Raw genomic sequence first — 18,937 nt, forward strand, 5'->3', positions numbered from 1 at the left:
CTTGTTGTGAAAAAGTACTTTTATTTAAAATTCTGTTCTATTATAATGAAATGGTTGTTGCACATACCACAGTTATTTTTCTAATTGTCTGAATCTTGAATACCCTAAGTGTGAAATTTTTTATAGATTTTTGTTTGGGGTACCATTCAGTAGATGGTGTAGGAGTTTGTTTTGGTTACATACATAGATACTGACATACACATACTACATCCATTATAGTAAGATTTACAGGATCACAACCAACATTATACATATAAGTCAGGTTTGTAAGTAGATTTACAACGTTTACAGGGTCACAACAGAAGATATGTTCTCAACTCAGGTTTGTAAGTAGAGTCACAGTGTTTACAGAATCACAACAAACATTATACACCTAAGTCAGTTTTGTAAGTAGATACATTGATAATGTTTACAGAAGAACAACAGACCATATGTACCTGGAATAAGGTTTTGAATCTGTACAGAAACTTTTTCAAACTATTACTTTTACTCATGTGGAAAAGAATTTACAAAATCACTTCTGTTGTTTATTAGAAAAGTAAAATACTCTTCATAAAATTATTTTCAACATGAAAAGATAAAACGTTTATTCCTTAAATTCAAAAGAATATTATCACTGGCTTGTGTCTAGTACTTAATATAAAAAAATACAGAACTTGGACATTTAATTGTATATATGTTTTTACTATATTTAGAATTATGAATTTTATGTCTGATAAAAAAACAGAAAGCAAAAACCATATTTTTTGACATATATAATAGGTTGTAGTGGTTAAAAACAATGTAGAATTGTGTAAAGAACCTATCCTGTATTAAGAATTAAAAGTGGTAGAAAACTGTACCTGTCATTTGGATTGAAACTTGAACTGTAGTGTAAAGGGTAGGCCTGTATAATATGCTGCATTTGAGCTGGAAAATTTTTCAGAAGCTAGATTTTTCATAAAAAAAATATAGAAAATATTTTTCTGAAATGATTCGCTTATCTCCACACAGTAGATATTCCTCGTGCATCTGCCTTTGAGATTTTGTGCAAGCCATTAACCTTGAAGTATTTTCTACTTAAGACGTGTTTTATGTGACTACAAGATCAGGTAATCATTATACAAGAATAGCTTTCCATCAATAGGAGGGCAACAAATCTACCATGTATAGTAGGTCCCACTAAGCACTTGTTAACTTTCTTTGGTTTCCTGTTCATTTTCCTTCTCCTTCTAATATCCAACATCTTGTAGTTGCAGTATTGGATTTTTTTAACATGAAAGCCATCAAGAGGATTTGCCTCTCTCTCTGGGGTTTTGTTCTTGTCTTTTTTGTTGTCCTTTGGAGGCCTTTCTACATATTCTGATTGTCCCATTCTCCTGTTGTTGCTTTCACTTTATTCAACAGGAATGAGTGTATCAGTTTCAACCTCTCCCATTTGGCATAGCTTTGGCTCCTTTTGTCTTCAATTGAGTCATGGAAATATTTGCTCATCATGTCCACAACCTTGGTCTTTGATTCCATTATTATATGGACAATTGGCTTCTACTTGCCTCTTTCTTGGCCATGTTACTTCTTAACCAAGAGGTGGCTCATCTAGGTTGGCTGGTCAAGTTTTTCAAGTTGATCCTAACACTGACTCAATACTTGTTCCACCTTGGAGTCTTTTTCAATGCTAAACTCAGTGGGGCTCAGTCTTCCCTCATTCATCTGTGAAACATGGAGTGTCTAGTCACCACAACACTTGCCTCTCATATACTTTCTGCTTGAAAGGTTCCATATCTTTTGGAGACTCTTGCATTTATAGAACATCTTGTTCCTCTAGGCTTGGTTCAGATGAGGTTTCTTCAATGGACTTTTAGCAACCAGTGAAACATCTCTCATGATCCTCTGTACAATCCTGTGATGGTACTGCCCTCTCTTCCTGAATATCTGTCTTTGTGGCTGGGTCATGCCAACACTACAGTTGGCATCCCACTGCTATCTCCCCTCAAAGTCTGAATTTCCATCTCTTCACCAATACATCTCTTATGGGTGGGATGTGTCTCTGGACTACTATACAGCCTTCACCATCAATGTACTGATACTATTGGCAGCCCATCAGTTGTATTCCTATTTCCTCCCATGTTTTGTGGATATCTTGGATATTATCCACTCCAACAATGCTACAGTTGATTCCCATATAAATTTACAGGGTGGTACTCACTTTAGGAACCCTTACTTCTGCACATTGGTCTCTGTATTTCTGGCTCATTTACATTGGGTTCGGCTAACAGCCTGTTATGTTGTGGGGGCTTTGAACTTGGTGATGGATTTACTCTCTTGACCAGACAGGATTCTTCCTATGGAATAGTCACTTCATCCTCAAGTCTTTTGTTCGATCTGTTTGCAGTTGGGCATACTAATGATCAGTACCTTTGCCACTCCTCTCAATACCTAACTTACCTCCTTCTGGTTTCTGACCCAGATTCTCTGGCTGTGATGTCCTTATTTCTTTCTGTATGTGTACCTTCCTCTTCACCTTTTCCCACATGTTTTGTTGTTGATTCATAACACTCCTTTTCAGGTCCTGTTGGAAGCACAAAGGAGTGTCATCTCTTTGTCTTCAAGCATGGGATTTGCCCAGTTCCTTGCTTGCTGGCCAGGTTTTCCCAACCTTATAGCTCTTATTTTATCCCATTTATGTTACCATTTTACTCTGTTTATCAACATAGGTGGCGTGGTTTTCTCCACTGGACTATCCAGGTTAGGTGTTACTTATCATGCACGCCTCATTTACGGGGTTCTGGCAATCATTTATTCATGATGTGGGACCCTTTGTCTTTCAGAAATCTCTCATCCTCTTCATTTATTGTATGGATTCATCAACTCATCTGGATCATCTGTTCCTCCTTGGATGAAGTTGTTTACAGGGTGTATCATGTATTCATTACATCAAATCTGCCATTTGGCTCACTCTCTGGTCTCATGCTTTTGACTACCCTTGGATTAGGTTCTCTAGGCTGAAAATTTTGCTGCCATCTGGATTTCACCTCCTTCCAGTCACCATACTCCAGTCTCCTTGCCTTCTTTTACAGGTGAGCACTTCCCTTATATCCTTACCCATTTATACTGTTAATCTCATTCAGTTCTCAGAACTCACTGGACAGCCTTTGTTGCCTAAACAGGGTATACTTATTTCTCTAAATCTGCATTAAGCCAAGGATAACAGAAAGTGTTCAACGTATTTGCATTGGTTCCAAAATTGCACACTGTTGAGATGGGATTTTTATATAAGACCATTATGATGGTATATATATATATATATATATATATATATATATATATGTGTGTGTATGTATAAATTTCAATGTCCATTACACATTGTACCTTCCATGGACTATCATGGAAAAAGCCACCACCAAGGGAGTGACTACCCAGTTCCCTGGCTAATATATCCTGGCTTTTCAAATTAGATGTCATGTTAACCCACTGCACTTTCTTCAGTAAAAGATCTTTGCAGTGGTTAGGTCTGATTAGGCCTGTGCACCTCTCCAGTGCAAATATCTCCCACGCCCCAATTCAGTCTTCGAGCAGACCACAGGAGACCCTTATCAGTCCCATTCCTAGCCACTGGTTTGGTTTTGACTTGGAAAGTTCCTCACCAGTTGTGCGAGTCCGAGTGGGCAGCACAGTGCAGTGAGAAGTCGGGCAGGGTGTCCATATCAGTGTAGTGCTAGTCATGCCGCATTATATAATATGCCAATTTCCCAATGGTTTTGGTATGGTATGATTATTGCTCTAGCCATGCTACACCTCTTGTCCATCCAACCTGTTGTATGGAAAAGCTCATTTGGTCAGGCATTTTTCCACCCATCCCTGCAACACATGGGCTTATTTTACCTTCCTCCTTTCATACCTCCATCTGGGCAAAGACTATACCCTGCATGAGATGGATGAGATCTCACAGTGTTGCCCCTCTAGTAAGCCTCCACTATATGGTGTCACACTCCATAGGCTTTTCCCCCTCTGTTGCCTTGTTAGAAGAAGGCTCATTTAAGTTTTAGTTATTCCACCTGCTCTTCCACTATATCACTGTGTGATTCTAGCCACTGTGTGCAGAGAGGTAAGTGTATCATTTCAGAATTTAATATTTTCCTGACCTGAATAAGTATTTCTAAAGATACTTACCTTTCTACCCTTACTCCCCACTCCTGATACACATTATTCTTGCCTCATCTGAGAACATAGTTCATTTCTAGTGCAAATGCTCATGGGGTTCCATTGAGCAAGGAGGATGTGTTTCAAACTTATTAGTGGAGAGCTATTGTCACATGATGATAGCATTATACACTAGTGCATTTCATGTTGAAATACATATCTTAATTGGAAGATGGTTCAAAATTAGTGGCAGATGTGCAAGGAATAGCTATTGAGTGAAGAGAGGTAAGTATCTATCAGAAATACATATTCAAGTAAAGAAAATATTAATTTTAAAGGGTACTTGATTCAGCACTGTAATTACTTTATTTACATGAAAATTATAATTTATAGTTAGGTGAATAGACAGATACATAGACAAGTGAATAGATGCAGTTGTTAGCCTTTATAGTAATATAACACCTTACTTTGTAAGAACTAGAAGGCAAAGGTACACGTAGCTTTTACTAATAATCTTTATACTACAATAATAATAATATAACAAAAGTATAACCTACACACTGTGTATATATATATATGTGTGTGTGTGTGTGTATATATATATATATTTATATTTATTTATTTACTTTTTTCAGGTCTTAATGTATTTATTCTTTTCACATTTTTCATTGAAATTCTCTATTCAAAGGTAAGTAAAAAAATAGAAATGATTTTTATTTGTTTGGTTAAACAAGTAAAATATACTGCTGTGCACAAAGTATATAATCTAAACTTGCCTATCAGATTCCTTGTTGGATTACAAACTTCATGTCCACATCATTCAATACTATTTCTAAGCTGGTTTAATACTGAATCTTTTAGTTTATTAAAATTAATTACTTAAAAATTCTCATTCTTTCTTACTTTGTTAGAACTGTTTTTTGATATATAAATAAATCAATGTAAGTGTTCTGGAGCATATCTTTTTTAATTACTTTTATTGTGTGAGAATAACATATGATCAAATTCCCAAAAAGTAATATTAAAAAAAATTATTTTCACTAAAGTAGAAGATGATAAAAATAGTTAGTATTAGAAAATTATACCTGTCATGTGGACAGGAGTGTCAGGCTTATAACAATGGTTTTAAACTGGTACTGCAGTGGTTCAAACTAGTACTGTTTCTGAACAGGAAAATTTTTCAGAAATTAGATTTTTGATAACAAATATAGGAAAAAGGATATTCTTTCAGTGCTGTATCTATTGTAATTACATCAAAGTAACAATTTATAGTTAGATAAATAGACAGGTACATAGACAAGTGGATAGATACAATTGCCTGGTGTTGTAAGATAGCACCTTACATTGTAGGGGTTTGAAGGTGAAGGTACATGTATACAGATACAATGTAGCTGTTACTAATAACAATCATATTAAAATTCTAATATAACAAAAAGTATAATCTACAAATTGTGTATACTTATATTTATTTATTCGGTTCTATATTTTTTTAGTGTGGAAAACTGTTCACTGATAGGGTTTGCACAGGTTGTGAAAATCCTGGAAAGTTGTGTAATTTTGTAAACAATTTTTTCAGTACTGAAAATCTTGGACAATGAATGGTTATTATCAGGAAATCCTGGAAAATTTGTTATCTGTCACTCCATTGCTCCCGAATCCCATATTTTTATAAGTGACAAGCTGTACCATTGTGTTTATCTTAGTTTCTTGAAAAATGATCTTGAGAAAATGTGACTTGTAAATTGAGAAATATGCTGACTTGACAGTACCGATTAGTAACAAGTTATGAACTATGTACCTCTGTCTGTAACCAAACAGGTGTCATGTGACTGTTATTGGAATGATATTATAGCATACAATAAGCTCAAGATCCATTTGGGAGAAGTCTAAAATCATACATTTTTGTTGATAGGATAAAGAATGTAAGCATTTCAGCATTTTGTTAATTTCGTCTTCATAGACTCTTCAAAAATAATTAAATTTTTGTCTAATTTCTTCATCAATTATTGCCAAACATTTGTTAACAAAAAGAGAGAAAAGCAAATCCAAAAAGCATCAATGTAATTGAATGAGAGTAACTACCATGCATGATACGGATTTTTTTAATAACTTGTTTTTTTTTCTTTTTTTCATGAATAAGTTTTTTTTATCACTCTGCAAATTCAATCTAGTGAGGCTGGATATCATCACTTATTCTTATTGGCTGCTAGAACACCCACAGAATATTTATTGTATGCAATGGAAAGTATGCAAAATTAAGGGAAGAAATATTTTCACTGTATGTGTTATTGTATGTTAATAAAACATTAAATACTTACTTTTGGTGGAGTTCACTTGTTAAAATCAGTAAATTAGCTCATTGAAAAATGACAGTTTGGTCCTGGAAGGTCTTGTAATTGTTTTTTTTTTACATCACTGTTTACACCCACGTGCAGTAATATGTTATTAATTTGCAGTAAGGAATAATTTTCATGCATTTTCATTAAGAACAAATATTATTGCAGTCATTTAAATAGTCTTTATGCTTCACATAATTTTTTTGTGTTCCTTCAGAAATGATCACTAAATATTAATTTTAAAGGCTACTTCATTCAGCATTGTAATTACTATATTTACATCAAAAGTATAATTTATAGTTTGGTAAATAGACAAATACATAGACAAGTAAATAGATCCAGTTGATGGCCTTTATAGTAAGATAACACCTTACTTTGTAAGAGCTAGGAGGTAAAGGTACACGGACACAGAACATGTACCTATTACTAATAATCTTTATATTACAATGATAATATAACAAAAAAAGTATAAGCTTGAATGTGGAAAATTATAACCTTGCTTGATCATTGTGTTTGACATGTTACTTTGTCAGAAAATATTGTACCAAAAAAAAGTAAATGTTTTATTTTCTTTACAATTCAAAAAATACTATTTTTTGTGTGAGTTAAATCTCATTATCTTATCATATGAATAAAATCTTGTGAAAGTCCAATGACTACTAAGTTACTTAACATTAAACTGTACTTTCTCTTCTAATGATTGAATTAAAAAGGCCAGAGTTGGCTTAGTGGTAAGAGTGCTCGTACTGTTAATCTTGGGGTTCATGGTTTGTGATTCATTGCTGAAAAAACACTTTGCACTTTGGAGCCATAGGTGTGCCATGAGAGGGATGGTCAAAAGACTATCTGTGCAAGCCTTCCCTTATCCTGGAAAGGACAGCTAACCAACATCACCAACCACCAACTCTTGGGCTACTCTGGTCTAATTAAATGTTGGTTAGCTGCATTTTGTGTAGTCAAATCAGTTCAGGATAAGGGAAGACTTGCACAGATAGTCTTTTGTTTAGTTTTGCACAAAATCCTGAAACAAACAAATAGAATTAAGAAAAGGTTTCTGTAATTTTTATATTTCTTAAAATGAACAAAAAATAAATAAATATAGAAAACTGAAAGAAACTAGTTGTTGTAATGGACAATCTGTCATGTGAACTGGCAATTAGATGATGTTTTGATCCATTGAGGAAGATAAACAGAAATAATTCAGTAGATAAGTTAATCAGAATTTCATCAAGCAGGTTATTGATTTCAACTACTTTGAAGTATATAAATGACGAAAACATGCCATGTACCAAGCAAACTAATTATGTTTAAAGTATACTCAAATGACAAAAGGAAATGCATCTACTCAGTATTCTGATTATGCATATTTTTGGAGGAATAATGATTACTTGTGGTAGTGTGAGGAAAACATTCCTGAGGTTTATATTATTTTTCCCTTCATATTTCACACTCAATAAAATATAAGCTTTGGTGACTGAAAAAAAAAAAAAGAAAAATGTTTATAATTAACATATTGAAATAGCAAACACTTCTTTTTCATTCCTTATTCATTTGGATGCATTTACCTAATATCATATATTGAACTGGTTCTTTGGAGTCCTCTGGTAATATACCTCCTGTCAACCTCCATGTCCTGGTTGTGTGAATGACAATGATATTATGCTCCCTACCCTATTAGTGAACTAAATATGATTTTAGTAGTGTTTTCAACTGTTAAAAGTAAAATAATTTTTTGTTTTTTCTTATTTTATTTAGGGCAAGCTTCATGAAATGTGTGGTAGGCTAATGATAGTTATCAGTCTTTCCATTTTAATCATCTTTCCTGTTATTATGGTCTTCACAACAAATAGCAACCCAAGTACGTGTCAGAAAGTTGAAATAATATATTGTTCTGTTTGACGTTATAAAAATAACCACAGATTAATTTTGTACTTACAAATAAATGTAAAGATAATTCTATAAAAGACAAGCATGGTTTATAGTAAATATACTGTAATTTCCATTATCTTAAGTATTATACTAAAACTTACTTGAATTATCTAAAGTTGATGCAGTTGTAAATTAACTTGCATGTACAATAGCAAATTATATCAAGGTATAACTAAGTTGTTAAAATTATTATTGTCATCTCACAAAGTTATAAAAGCCTGGATTGTTTCCAAATGAAAGTTCACAATTAATTGTGCAACCTCATGTGCACATTTTGTAATTTTATAAGGGATTTCTCATTCTTGTTGAAGAGAAACCACAATAATGTTGTTTTAATAATTGACCAAACAACACGGTTTTATAATTTAGTATTTTTTTTAAAGATGCTAACGAGTTTGATACTGATTTAAATAGGACTTGATCTTTATTTCTTTAGTTTTGGCTTAAGCCAGGATTACAGTTGGGAGGTGATATTCTCTGAAACTGTTCAAAGTAAGAAAAGTAACCCAGAACAAAAGATGGCCAAACTCTTTATCATCACCTTTTTCTCTTAAAAAAAAAGTAGTTTTGTAAATAACTGAGAAATTAATTGGTAGAAATAAAACTGCATTTCATCTAGACCTTTGCTATAGTAAGGCATCTACCTGTGATTAAAAAAAAAATACAATAGAAATTTTCAGCATATCAGTTTTTATTTATTGCTTATAAAAATTTCTTGGTTAGTTGGTGAGTAATAATATTGGACACCAAATACTGTAACATTAGTGATGTCAGTCTTTCTAAAGGTAAAAGGGAATATCTTTAAACAGTTTTTAGCTTGTTTAATGTTTACTGGTGTATATATTTATTTTTCAGTTGGAGCATCAGTTGCTCTTGGTTCTGTGAGCATCACGTTTTTAAAACTTGTCTCCTATCATATGGTAAACTTTTGGTGTAGAGAAAGCAGGAATCAACCAGATACAAGTCGTCACAAACGCCGTAGCTCATTTGGCTTAACCGGTATGTAGAGGTTCTTTGAATATTTTTACATAGTTAGCTGGTAGAAACTTGCTGTTTCTTTCAGTGAACAATGATGCCAAAAGATGGGATGGGGTTTTGGTCCAATGAAATGTCTTTTCTATGAATTGTAAAAGTAACATGCATTGGAGATTGTAACATAATTTATTTACTAGTTTATTACTAAATTGTCTAGTAAAAAAAATTCTTCATAGTACAGTTTTATATGTGTTTTTGTTAAGATATTTGCAATGGTAAAATGTAATTTTTAGGCTAAATTTTAGACAACAGTTATATAATATGCAATTGATATTGTTATAACAGGTAAATTTGTTTTAGATAGATACATATAATAAAAATCTTATTAGACTTGGATATCTTTTTTTTTCATCTTCTTAATTTGTCTAGATTATGTGAAAAAACAGCATTTTAAACCTTATTTTGCCCTGGAAACTTTTTTTTATTACATTTCTGTTGGGCTGGATGATAACGGGCATATATATATATCTGAAATACAATTTACATATGTATATGGATATGCAACACAATGCCAAAATTAAGAAGAATGTGAAAAACAAAAACATGCATTGTTGCTTGATTTTTAGCACAAATATTAGGCCTGTTAAGTTCCCACTTAACTGAAACAGTTACTGAAACTAGAAAAAAATATTTTTATATTAATATGGTTTACTTATAATTCAGACTTTTATAGATAGTGCTATTATTAAGTATATTGTAACAAGTGTTGATTTAAACACTGTTATAGAAAAAATAGGATTATTTATTATCTGCATACAACACTAATATTACTTTATATTCAGCATACAAACTTAGATAAATTATGTTTCAAATTTCTTTGTCAGACAGTTCCATTTCAGCTTTTATGTATTAAAATGTTTTTTCCAAAGTTCACAAAATAAGATAAGAGCTTATGCCTATATATATATATTTGTATATCATATTAAAATTTCTGTTAAAATTATTTTATATAAAGTGTCAACAACTGGAGGTGGATTAAATGGGCTGCCACTGGTCAGATATCCACAAAATCTTAATATCAGAGGTAGGATCTTAAATTTCATTTTTTAAAAGTTCACAAAGTATTCATTTCTAGGAGTAAATTGTTTTATAATGTAGTAGGACATAAAAGTGGAATATAGAAATATTAAATAGTTAAAATTTTTGATTACTTCATCTCCAGAAGATGTTTGTGGAGTTGAAACAACTATACTTTTCAAACATGCTTTCAGTTCTTCAGCCTATACTGCAAACTTCAACAACTGGTATAAATACAGTGTTAATTATTATTATTTTCAAAACTTTGAAGCAAAAAAACATACATTAATAATTAGCCTGAAACTAGAGTTGGCACTAGATACCTTCATTTTTGTGTATCAGTTCAAAATTAGTAATGACTAGCACAGATAGCTCTTGTGTAGCTTTCCACAAATATCTGAAACAAACAAGTAATAGAGGTTAATTGCATCCATCAAGAGAAATGAATATCTGCCTTATTCCCACTGTAGAGTTGTCTGCAAAATTGATTTAATCAAAAAACATTTCACACAAGCAATTTAATTTCTGAATACCAGTATAAAATATTTATTAAAAAATCATAACTCTATGATATAATTTTTAAATATTTTTATTTTCTGCAGTGCAACGTTTTAAGTATTGTATACTGTTAACCAAAAGCTTACTGTTTCTCTCATTTTATAAATTCAAAAAGAAATTACTACGTGCTCATCAAGTTTCAAAGCAGTTTGTGTTTTGTTAATTTCTATTGCCTTTGTGCTTTTTGTTTCATGTTTATGCAAATTCAAGTGTTTAGAAGGATAGCTTATATTTTAAATATACCTTATCAGAATTAGTATATTGTATAAATTCTTTAATTATTAAGAATAAGCTGAAAAATGTTATCCATAGGGTATACCCCCAGATACAGCTGAGATGCATTTTTAAACCTAATTATAACATTAGTTCTTTTTTTTAGATTTAAAGACCAAATCCCATCTTTGTAATCTTCTTTTCTTGTTTATAAATTTACTTATTCCTCCTATTAGTAGGGTTATATTGGTTCTTCAAAAAGAAAAGTATTAATACATATAATTGAATGTGCTAATTTAAGATCAGCAGTTAAATCCAATATACTCATACATGCCCTAGGTGAATGTGACATACCTGTCCATTCTAACTTGTTTATGATTTTGGCCTGGGGCCAGTGATGAACAGAGCCTCCAAATAAAGAGTTTGCTGATAATTAAACTGAGGCCTGAAGTCAACATTTTCAGTTCTGCTTATACTTTTAGTACAAACTATTGTTTCATTAGACTTGAACAACTGGTAATTAGTAAACATTGTTTTGAAGTTAACAAATACTAAGGTTTATTAAACAATGCTTATTTTCCAAGTTAAGGTATCTTTATTAATTCTGATGAGACAGGTTTTATAAGCTAGAAAACCCATGTGAATTTTACAAACTAATTATGTCAGTATAGAAAGTACATATACAGACAAACAACTATAGAAAGCAGATTTATAAGAAATTTTTTTGAATACTTCTTTGTTTATTTGTAAATAAAAAAAAGCTGTGCTTCTTTTAATGTGATACAAATAGTTGTACATTATCACTTAGCTGTTCTTGAATTAATTTTCTGTTGCAGTTCAAAACAAATGACTTCAAATGTCCCCTCTCAGTATGCTTTACTTTACAAGGTTTTTAAAACCATGCTTTTTAATAAGTAAATAAACTTGTCTTCCAAAAATATACAAGATCTTGGCAGGTAAAGTCACATACTGTTTGTAATACATGACAGTGTTATGTACAGTGATTAATGTGATGTTTTTAACGTGATCTGGTATAGATAGACATATGGAAGGAGTGGTACTTCCAACTATTGGGATATAAAACAGGACAGAAAACTGTGTTTATGAATATGCTAGACTTGTAACTCATTATTGATGATTGTAACTAATTTTTAAGAGCTTCTAACAGATACCTGAAATAAGTACATGGAAGTTAATAGAAATGTTCTTAAGAAAACACTGTTCATCAGGATTAGTAAATACTAATCTCTTTGTCACAGTGTTTTAGTAATTACCCTTCTCTTTTCAATCATTGCAGGTCTCGACCTTACATTCCTACTCTCTTATGTCAATTTCATCTGTACATTTTTGTTCTGAATAATGAAAATATCTTTTTTTATCTTCAGATATTTATTACTTTATGTGTGCTCCCACATTGTGCTACGAGCTGAACTTTCCTCGTTCAGCTGGTATCAGGAAAAGATTCCTCTTGAAAAGAATAGTAGAAATGGTAAGTTTTTCTTGATTACAGATACATTTGACACTTAATGTCATTATTTAAACTCTTATGAATCATATATCAAGCATTGAAGATGCATGTATCAGTATCATTGCTTTTTTTTTCATAACAATGAAATTAAGATGTAAGCAACGAGTTATGTTTTTTACAAAATGTAGAATATGTGTAATGAAGAAACATGAGGTAAGACATGTTTTGTTTTAAATAAAAACGTTGAATGCATTTTATGTATCTAAACTCAGATATGTGGAATAAAATATGTACATGTCCAGTCATAATTTTGTTTTTACTATTTATTGACTTTGCATATATCTTCCAGATTTACATTACTGGAAAGAAAACAATTTTTCTCCTCATCTTCACTGATTATTTTATAGTTTTTTACTTCATTTGAGCACCTTTTATGTTTTCCTACATTTGATCAGCAGGATTTAAAGAGATGTGAGATTAAAAGATTCAAGAGAAACTGGCATGAATCTCCATTGAAATTGTGTAACTTGTATCAGACAGTATAGTTTAAGATGTTTAACTTGATATGACACACTATTTGTGCATCTAGTTATTTTTATATGTTCAGTTAAGGCTGGTATATCAGTATTTTTGAAGCTTTGCTCAAAAGTTGTGGTCATTTTTCCTATGCGTGATTACATCATAAAAAGGAAGTTGCATAAATGATAACCTAGTCGTGGAATTAATTTATATGAAAACTCAGAACTGGATGTAAACCTTTCTTTTATGCAGTTTATTCTGTTAAAAATTATATAAAATGCCCAATGTGTTGGATTAAACTTTCCTAACCACAAGTTGTGATGAGCTCATGTTTGGTGGAAAGATGTGGCAAGAAGAGTTACTGAAGTTAGCATCATCAAAGAGTCAGGTTCATGGGGAATTATTTTGATACAAATTAGAAATGATTAAGTTTTGGTTCCTTGTATTCTAAAGCTACAGGTGCAATCCTTTTAAAGTGATTAACTGATTAAGAAGTTATCCAATGACCCCTATTCACCAGTAATTGACCTATGAATTTGACACTAACCACACAAAATGCTTCAAACTGCAAGGGATCATATCAAAACATATCCCATAATGCCTCAAATAAACAATACCTTTCTCATTCATACAAGTTTTTATTGGTTGTACATAGTAAAACTTTTGTTTATTTTATTCACAACGTGTCACCAGGTTTATCTGGCATCATCAGGTGCCATACAAGAACTGAGGTTAACAGAATTTAATTTAAAAATGAATCACGTGAGAATATCTAACAATAGTAATCGAGAAGCATTCAACTGACCAACGGCAAACAATAAAGTAATTTATCAGTGAACTGTCAAACTTGGGTATAATAGACCTGAGTCTAAGTATTGAAATTTGTTCTACATACAAGAGAGAAGGGAATTAAAATAGATATAAATTAACACCTTTGTATTTGTTAAGATTAGAGTTATATATTTTTTATTAATAGGGCTTCTTTAATTTTTTGTCTGTTAATGTTGTCTTCTCTGCTGAGGATTTTAACCTAAGAAGATTTAAAAGAATGATTTTTCCCAGATGTGTTCAAAAACATGAGATGAAGATTTTAAATGTTTCCACAAATTAATAGAAAATTGTCTGTTTGTGTCACCAATATAACAGCTTTTGCAATCCGTACATTCAATTGTATACACATTTCCTAAAGTATCATTATCCATATACCTTTTGGATAGCAGTTGACCTTGCTATTTTTTCAGGTGAAAATGTAAATTGTATACTAATTTTATACTCTCTGACTGTTTTTATAACCAGATTTTTTGATAACACGAGATAAGTTTTGGATGATTGGTAAAATAAGTGACAGGGATATCTGCAGAAGAATCATTTTCTGTGTCAATTTTCAAAAGAAGTAATTACTTTATTAACAACAGTGGGAAGGAAATTGTTTTGTACAAAAAGCTGAAATCAAAGGTTTTCATTTTTGAAACAGTCGATGTTGGAACTTAGAATTTTATTTGTACAGATAGCACATTTTCATATACTTAGCTTTTTGGCATTTGTTACGAAGGAAATTCCAAGGAACATAAAGTCCAGTGTGAATGTTCTTACGAAATACGGAGGTTTGGAAACCTGTGTTTGTCTTTTTAACAAACATTTAGATGTGACAATTTGTCATCAACTTCTTTTCTCATCATGAATTTTATGTTTGGGTGTATCTGGTTTAAATGAGAAAATACTCATGAATAACATTAAGATTATCCAAAGCTGAAAAAATGCCAACATATTAAAACTAAAAAAATGCTTTATAAAGTGAATTTGAGATGGCAATGTCTTCAATTCTTATAATAATTATATTGGCAAGTACTGGAGCTACAGGATTTCCCATACATAGGCCATCAATTTGTTTATAATTCACACCTTCAAACTAAAAATGGGAAATTTTGCAGCAAGGAGAATCAATTTTTTTATAATATTGATGATTAGGCAAAAACGAGGATTTGAATCATTTTGGTAACAATCCAGAGCAGCATTTATTGTTTCAAGGACTGGGACTTTAGTGAACAGGTTTTTTTATATTAAATTTGATTTATTGAACAAAGTGACTGAATTCACATATATTTAAATATTGCAGAATTTTTATGAAGGAGGAAGCATGAGAAACATGAAAACATCCAAGCAAAGAATTTTCTTAGATAGTAATTGTAAGCTTTTGTATGCTGAAACAATAGGACATAAGGGAAAATTAGGTTTGTGAGTTTCAGGGTTTCTATGTGTGGGCAGGGATTCATTTACAATAGGTGTCTGATTTGTTGGTGATAATTTGAACAATAAATGGACAGCACACAATCCACATGTTTTAAAATGATATATTCAAAACAAGTCAAATGTATGTGCAAAATTCTTTACACTATAGGATATCACAGTATCTAAAACTTTAAATAATTCTCGTTTCTTGTGAAAAGTCTACTCAGGTTGATTCAATTACTTTAGAATCCAATTGACAAGACAAACTATTTTTCTCTACTTTGTTTCTTACTGTACAATCTGCATTAGATTCACTTGTGTTACTCTGTGGGCTACCACAGTTATGTCTCAAACTTTAAATAATTGTCTCTCTCCTTTTCCTCAAAGTCCACACAGATGGGTTCAATTACTTTAGAACACCCTTTGACTATTGGCTATTCACTCACACGGCAGCTAACTTCATGTTTTCTAACTTTTTTTTTCTGACTGAACTTTACTTTCACTTCACTTTTTTCTACTTAACCTGCACTTGCCAGTCATATATATATACCTTGTTAATTGAGCATGCACAACACTATAAATGTAACAATACTCACTTAAGGTAATGAGGAAAATACCAAATATTTGAGTAATGTGACATCAACAATATTAGTAAAGCCTAGACAACAATTTAATTGCAAACACAACATATGACTCGTACAGAGTTATGTAACAAATATTTGTCACAACTAACACTTTTAAAACAATCAGTCTTCCACACTGCTGTCATGAAAATTAAATGATCATTAGATATTAATTCACAAAATAATCTAAATAATAATACACTAAACAATCTTGTCTATCCAACAGTGAGTTTTGGGGAGACTATAAATTTTAAGAAGTCTGGGAATCTGAGGATCGAAGAAATTGATATATACCAGTAGAAATTTGAGAAGTTCTTTGTAACTGTACAAGAAATTGTTTTAATTCCTTTTCTTTGGAAAAGGTTATGTTAGTTACCATATTTTACAAATGAGATGAATCATCAAGGAGTGTGTGTGCGCATCTTTCACTTGTATACTATCTGATCCATGATAACAACAGCATTACCTTTGTTGTCAGATTTCAGTAAAATATGCTTTCATAACTTTTTAAGAGTATTAGTGCTTTATGTTATTTTGGAGAAAGGTTTGATTTTAGCAGTCTAGGTTTGTCCAAAAAAATGTGAGATATGTGAACAAAAAGCATGAAGAACAGGTAAAATATGACTATTTTTTTTAATTTTGGGAAAAGACAGAATGGGTAACTGTAGGTTTTGGCAGAGAATGCTTTGATTATTTGACGAATGATCTTGATTATTTGTACTTTCATGAATGATGTTGGAAGAATTTGAATCCACATGAGAAAGGTGTTTTTTTTGAGGAACTAAAGTGTTCCTGATTAGCTATTTTTCTACCAAAGTTTTCTAATCCTGTCTGGAATTCAAGTGTAAGGAGAGTTCTGGGTGCAATAGCATAGTTGAAACCTCTTTCATCAGTGGATAACTGGCATAATGATACTTTAGGAAATGCAATAGCATAGTTGAAACCTCTTTCATCAGTGGATAACTGGCATAATGATACTTTAGGAAATGTGTATACAAATGAATGTACAGATTGCAAAAGCTGTTATATTGGTGAGACAAATGGACAACTTTCTACTCTTTTGCAGGAACATTTAAAATCTCCATCTCATGTTTTTGAACACGTGTCTATGAAAAAACCATTATTTTGATTCTTTCCAAGTAAAAATCTTCACAGAGAGGACAACATTAATAGATGAAAAATATAAGAAGCCCTATTAATAAAAAAAACAAACATAGAATGTATTTCAGTACTTAGACTCAAGCCTCAAATTTTTATTTAGTATATATAAATTTGACAGTTCTTGAATAACTTATGTTATTATTTGCAATTGATCATTTATATGCTTGTAGGATACTATTGTTATAGGTTCTTATGTGATCCTTTTTTAAATTAAATTCTGTTAGTCCCAGTTCTTGTATGCCACCTGATGATGCCAAGTAAACCTGGTGAAACATTGTGGATAAAATAAACAAAAGTTTTACTATGTACAACCGATAAAAACGTGTTAATTTTAAAAACAGTTCTTTCTAATATTTGATACCTCTCTCAGCTTTGTACCCATGGCTTTAAGCTGTTTCTGATTTTTGATAGTTTAAAGATTTCAACTTTCTATTACTCTGTTAGTTGGATCCATTTTTTTAAGTTGTAATTTTTTATGAGTAATTGTTCCAAGGACATATACATCAGTTGTATTTACTTTTTGTTTTCTCCTACAGATTTTCTTGCTTCAACTAATACTAGGGTTGGTACAGCAGTGGATTGTCCCAATCATCAGAAACACCTTACAACCCTTAAAAGTAAGTAATTTGCTCATTTATTCAAGGACTTAAAATGTACTAATCTGAAATATGTTCAGGGCATTATAACAACTTGTAGTAACTAATGGTTTTGAATATGCATTTGATTAAAACATAAATATTCATACTTTGTCAGTCTTTATAAGTACTAAAATTAATAGGCTTCCATATCTTGTTTTTAGTAAGAAATATTTTTACCAGAGAAAACTAAGTTTATATTTTTTAAGAATAGGCTGAAAAATAATTTAATATTACACATTTTGAACTTTGAGGTTAATGTCTAATGCATTCTGTGCTCACACCAGGTAATATGTATTTTTAATTTGACAATAAGATACTTGAAAATATACTTATGATTTATATGAAAATTTATATAATTTTTCTTTTTTTCTTTTTTTAGGAAATGAACTTATCCCTAATGTTGGAAAGACTTCTTAAACTCGCTGTAAGTGCCCATTATTTCAAGGCTGTGATACACCTATTGAGTTTTGTCATGAACTGGTAGCTATAAATATAATATTGACTTGTCTATATTATATACTTATTTAAAAACCAAAAGGAATTTATAAAACAAATGCATTAAATGAAAGTAGTATATCTCCAGAATAATTTGAATGATTACTATGAAATTTGAAGATACAACTCAACTTTTTGGATAGGTGGCACAGCAGTTAAAAATGTGCACAAGTATTCATATTGCAGCAAATGCAGTTTGAAAGTAGGATTTAATTATCATATAAAAGTGTTCAAAGTTTATACTGAACTTCTTTAAGTGCTCTTATGCTTGCAGTTAACTCCCTTTACACAGGCTCAGTTATTTAACTGACCATATGACCACTTTGTACTAGTTATAGTTTTGATACTACTATCTATTAATATAATGTGTGTATCTTCACAAAATTGGGCAGACTTTTAGTAAACATAAGTCTTTTTACAAAAAATCAGATTTCTTAGTGAAGTATTTTTAATAAAGATTTGTTCATGAATATATCAGAATATATTGAGTCATTTTTTTACTAGTCTGAGTGCAAAGTGATTTTCATGTTAAGATTAAAAGTACTTTTCTTCATCTCAAAAATCTCAAATTCATTTGTGTAATCTCTAAAACCTCCT

General features: G+C 31.2%; 1 protein-coding gene across 1 annotated transcript in view; it reads left to right on the top strand.

The window, feature by feature from the left end:
• The window catches only part of LOC106470606 (diacylglycerol O-acyltransferase 1-like), a 46,443-nt gene that overhangs the window by 15,137 nt on the left and 12,369 nt on the right, over positions 1-18,937 (top strand). The window contains exons 6-12 of the mRNA XM_022399234.1: positions 4,755-4,807; positions 8,211-8,313; positions 9,240-9,383; positions 10,375-10,443; positions 12,593-12,696; positions 17,744-17,824; positions 18,225-18,269. Coding sequence (XP_022254942.1) covers positions 4,755-4,807; positions 8,211-8,313; positions 9,240-9,383; positions 10,375-10,443; positions 12,593-12,696; positions 17,744-17,824; positions 18,225-18,269 — 599 coding nt within the window. The remainder of the gene's footprint in view (positions 1-4,754; positions 4,808-8,210; positions 8,314-9,239; positions 9,384-10,374; positions 10,444-12,592; positions 12,697-17,743; positions 17,825-18,224; positions 18,270-18,937) is intronic.

The sequence above is a fragment of the Limulus polyphemus genome, unplaced genomic scaffold (assembly GCF_000517525.1).
Source record: "Limulus polyphemus unplaced genomic scaffold, Limulus_polyphemus-2.1.2 Scaffold4113, whole genome shotgun sequence".
Lineage (NCBI taxonomy): Eukaryota > Metazoa > Arthropoda > Merostomata > Xiphosura > Limulidae > Limulus > Limulus polyphemus.